Source organism: Suricata suricatta, chromosome 4 (assembly GCF_006229205.1).
Source record: "Suricata suricatta isolate VVHF042 chromosome 4, meerkat_22Aug2017_6uvM2_HiC, whole genome shotgun sequence".
NCBI lineage: Eukaryota > Metazoa > Chordata > Mammalia > Carnivora > Herpestidae > Suricata > Suricata suricatta.
This window is the reverse complement of record NC_043703.1, coordinates 69,344,062-69,347,530: the sequence shown is the minus strand read 5'-3', so window position 1 is coordinate 69,347,530 and position 3,469 is coordinate 69,344,062. Positions and strand designations below refer to the sequence as shown.

At 42.7% G+C, this 3,469-nt stretch overlaps 1 protein-coding gene across 2 annotated transcripts in view; it reads right to left on the bottom strand.

Annotated features, from left to right (window-relative positions):
• Positions 1–94: 94 nt before the first annotated feature.
• HMGB1 (high mobility group box 1) overlaps positions 95–3,469 on the bottom strand; it is a 3,951-nt gene continuing 576 nt past the window's right edge. The window contains exons 1-5 of one of the 2 annotated variants that reach the window (XM_029938629.1): positions 2,698–3,289; positions 2,395–2,557; positions 2,027–2,172; positions 1,367–1,541; positions 95–389 (exon numbers count right to left, since the gene is read on the bottom strand). In XM_029938629.1, the coding sequence (XP_029794489.1) occupies positions 213–389; positions 1,367–1,541; positions 2,027–2,172; positions 2,395–2,544 (648 nt within the window). In that variant the 5' untranslated portion in view covers positions 2,545–2,557; positions 2,698–3,289 and the 3' untranslated portion in view covers positions 95–212. Of the gene's footprint in view, positions 390–1,366; positions 1,542–2,026; positions 2,173–2,394; positions 2,558–2,697; positions 3,290–3,469 lie in introns of those variants that run through there. The other variant, XM_029938628.1, reaches the window with a different exon arrangement.

The following is a 3,469-nucleotide window of genomic DNA, read 5'->3' as shown; positions in this document are numbered from 1 at the left end:
CAAGGTTAGTGGCTATTGAAAATACCACCAGGACAGGGCTATCTAAAGACACATTCGGTAGTGTGTTAACTATACAAAAAAAGACACTGTACAGTTTAAAAACAAATCTTACACAGCCTTACATTTCAATTTTTTTCTTTAAAAGGAGTGAGTTGTGTACAGGGGGGTTAAATGCTTTATAGACAAGAAAAAAAAACTGCGCTAGAACCAACTTATTCATCATCATCATCTTCTTCTTCATCTTCATCTTCTTCATCTTCCTCCTCTTCCTCATCCTCTTCATCTTCCTCGTCCTCCTCCTCTTCCTTCTTTTTCTTGCTTTTCTCAGCCTTGACGACTCCCTTTTTTGCCGCATCAGGCTTTCCTTTAGCTCGGTATGCAGCAATATCCTTCCAAAATAAAGTCAAGAAAAAGTGGAAGGAAAGACAAAACAGTTAAGTAAGGGATGAAGAAGAGTAACTTAGGGAAAGTCAAGATCCCAATTGCATGAAAATCCCATATATCTGCACTCACCCCAGCTCCAGAAATGACTAGCACTGAGGAATGCATATAAAAACACTGAGAGAACGGCAATTAATAATCCATAACTCATGGAATGACGGTCTAATATTTGTGACCTTATGCCTCACTGAAGTACAATTAGGTACCACATCCTAACTTTTGTTTATAAAACTACAACGTAGGGACTTTGATTAAAGGGTAGACACTGCCACCTTCTGAATGCAAAACAGCATTCTACAGGTTTATATCAGACCCTAATCCATAGGAGAAAATTTTGTGTTAAAAAATTTTTGGAGAAAGCATGTGATTAACAAACACCTAGAAACCAATATTTTTCCAGATGACTAAATAAGCTAAAATTTAACTTGATACTCCTATTCAAAGTATAGAAGATCTAGCCTTTTCTTTATCAACTTATAACACAGATCAACATAACTTTTTTTTTTAATTAACAAAAGTTGGGATTTCTGTTACTGAAGGAAGGGAACACAAGCATGCCGGGACAGGTTTATCAACAGTACGACTTTTACTATTTTGCCCGGACTATTTTTATGTGCCTGGCCATTTAAAATAACCATTTGACTAACCGTGATTATCAATACTGCCATAAATTTGGAGACATCGGAGAATACTAAAACCAGCATAAGCATATGGCTGTCGTACCCAAGTCAAAAATAAAAAAATAAAACTCACAACTTATTTGGACTTCTACATACTTTGAAAGGAGCAGTTAACCTGGAAACTGCATTACACTCCAAACTCTTAGAAATCCACAAGAAAACAGGACATTGGGATGGGGTACCAAGTAGAACCTAACATCTGGCATACCTTTCATTGTTACACCGAACAAATCCACACTTCTTACCTTTTCATATTTTTCCTTCAGCTTCGCAGCTTTCTTTTCATAAGGCTGCTTGTCATCAGCAGCGGTGTTATTCCACATCTCTCCCAGCTTCTTTGCAACATCACCGATAGAAAGGCCAGGATGTTCTCCTTTGATTTTTGGGCGATACTCAGAACAAAACAAGAAAAAGGCCGAACTAAAAAGAGAAATTTAGTTTTAAGTTTACAATGAAACGTGTCTTGTCCTATTCTATAAAAGTTGCTGCTAATTTCTACCAGGCAATGGACAGGGTGCAAAGATTAAATTATGCTAAATATCCTTCACAGGCAAACCTTCATTCACAGCTGTTTACCTTGTGATGCTACTAGATGAACAGGTACTATTAATAAATCCAAGAGCTCCAAAAAACAATGCTACAAATTAAGTATTTTGGACAGATGGTATTTCTCCAAGAAACAAGTTACATTTAGGAGATAGATGAAGCGAAGGAGGCCAATGTTTAATTCAAATACTCCGGCTGAAACTCCCATCTGACAGTTCTACTTACAATATTCAAATATACCAAAGCAAGCCACCTATCAGCTAAGAAACTGATGATACACTCCAACCCCACCAGGTGGCTTGCTAAATTTCTATCTGACTCTACTGCAAAACCCTCCTCAAAGTAGGCAGGATACTTACGGAGGCCTCTTGGGTGCATTGGGATCCTTGAACTTCTTTTTTGTTTCCCCTTTAGGAGGGATATAAGTTTTCATTTCTCTTTCGTAACGGGCCTTGTCCGCCTTCGCCATGTCTTCGAACTTTCCTTTCTCTTTAGCGGACATGGTCTACAAAAGAATTATTTGTAAACTGAAATCCATACCAAAATCTTACCAAACTGTCACAAAGGTATTAAGATGACCCAAACCAGCGTCCTATGCCATTCACTCAGCAGCCTGTTCTAAGGTCCCTCCTCACATTCTGCAAACGGCACCTAGGCTTTTAAAAGAAAATCTTGATTTGGATTTCAGTTTTTAAAAACTCCCTCGGTGTGCTTCACATCCCCTTACCTTCCACCTCTCTGAGCACTTCTTAGAAAACTCTGAGAAGTTCACTGAAGCATCCGGGTGCTTCTTCTTGTGCTCTTCTCGGCAAGTTTGCACGAAGAATGCATAGGATGACATTTTGCCTCTCGGCTTCTTAGGATCTCCTTTGCCCATGATTAATTATTTTCTAAAAACAGAGAAAAAGCAATGATTGGGGTTAGCGATAAAATTATGGGATTCCACCAGCACTTGAACTTTGTGGCGAGTGAATGAACACCAAAATTGGTTATTCAACACAGATGAGTAAACTGAGGAAGTGGCACGAACCTCCCCTAACACACCAAGCAAGAAAATGGCAGTGATAGCTAATTCCTAGCAGTGATAGCTAATTCCTAGAAGAGGCTAGGCCAAGCAAAAAGGAAACAAAACATTAAAAAACAACAGTCCTTCAGTGGGGTCTCAGAAGAGCGCAGACAACAATGGTGTCCTCCTAGTGCTCGTCACTCATCGGCGTGTATCTGCTCCGAACCTAACCGGACATTTAAAAAACTTTTTAAAATCCACAAAAACCGAAGACCACAAAACGAGCGGGGCCGACTGGCGGATCGGCACCACGTCGGGCAGGAGATCGGGAAGAGCGCCAGTGGGCAGGCTTCTCCAAATTACGGGCCCGGATCCCCGTCTATGCGAAGTTTTCCCGTCGAAGGCTGTAAAAACACTCTCTGCACAAAACTTTGCCGGGAGGAGGGAGGGGCCGAAAGCTCCGGCGCTGGGACCCAGGCTGGGGGGTGGCGGCGGCACTTGTGCGGCTGCCACCGCGAGGCAGCCTCGTTTCCTATCGTTTTGGCCCCGAGATGTATTTCAGTTCTGACTAAACACGTCCGGTCTGAAGTTTCTTCGAGTAAACAAGGATGAGGGACAAAAGCCACTCCTGCTCACTGCTCTGCCCCCCCCCCCAACCAACCAGGGGAGTATTTTTTTTTTTAATCTGTGGAAGTCGGGGCGCCGCGCGAGACGGGCCCCGCACACCTTCCCGCCACCCGGCCCCCACCCCCAGAACTTCGGTGGCGGCGGGGCGGCCGCGGAGACGCGGGGCCGC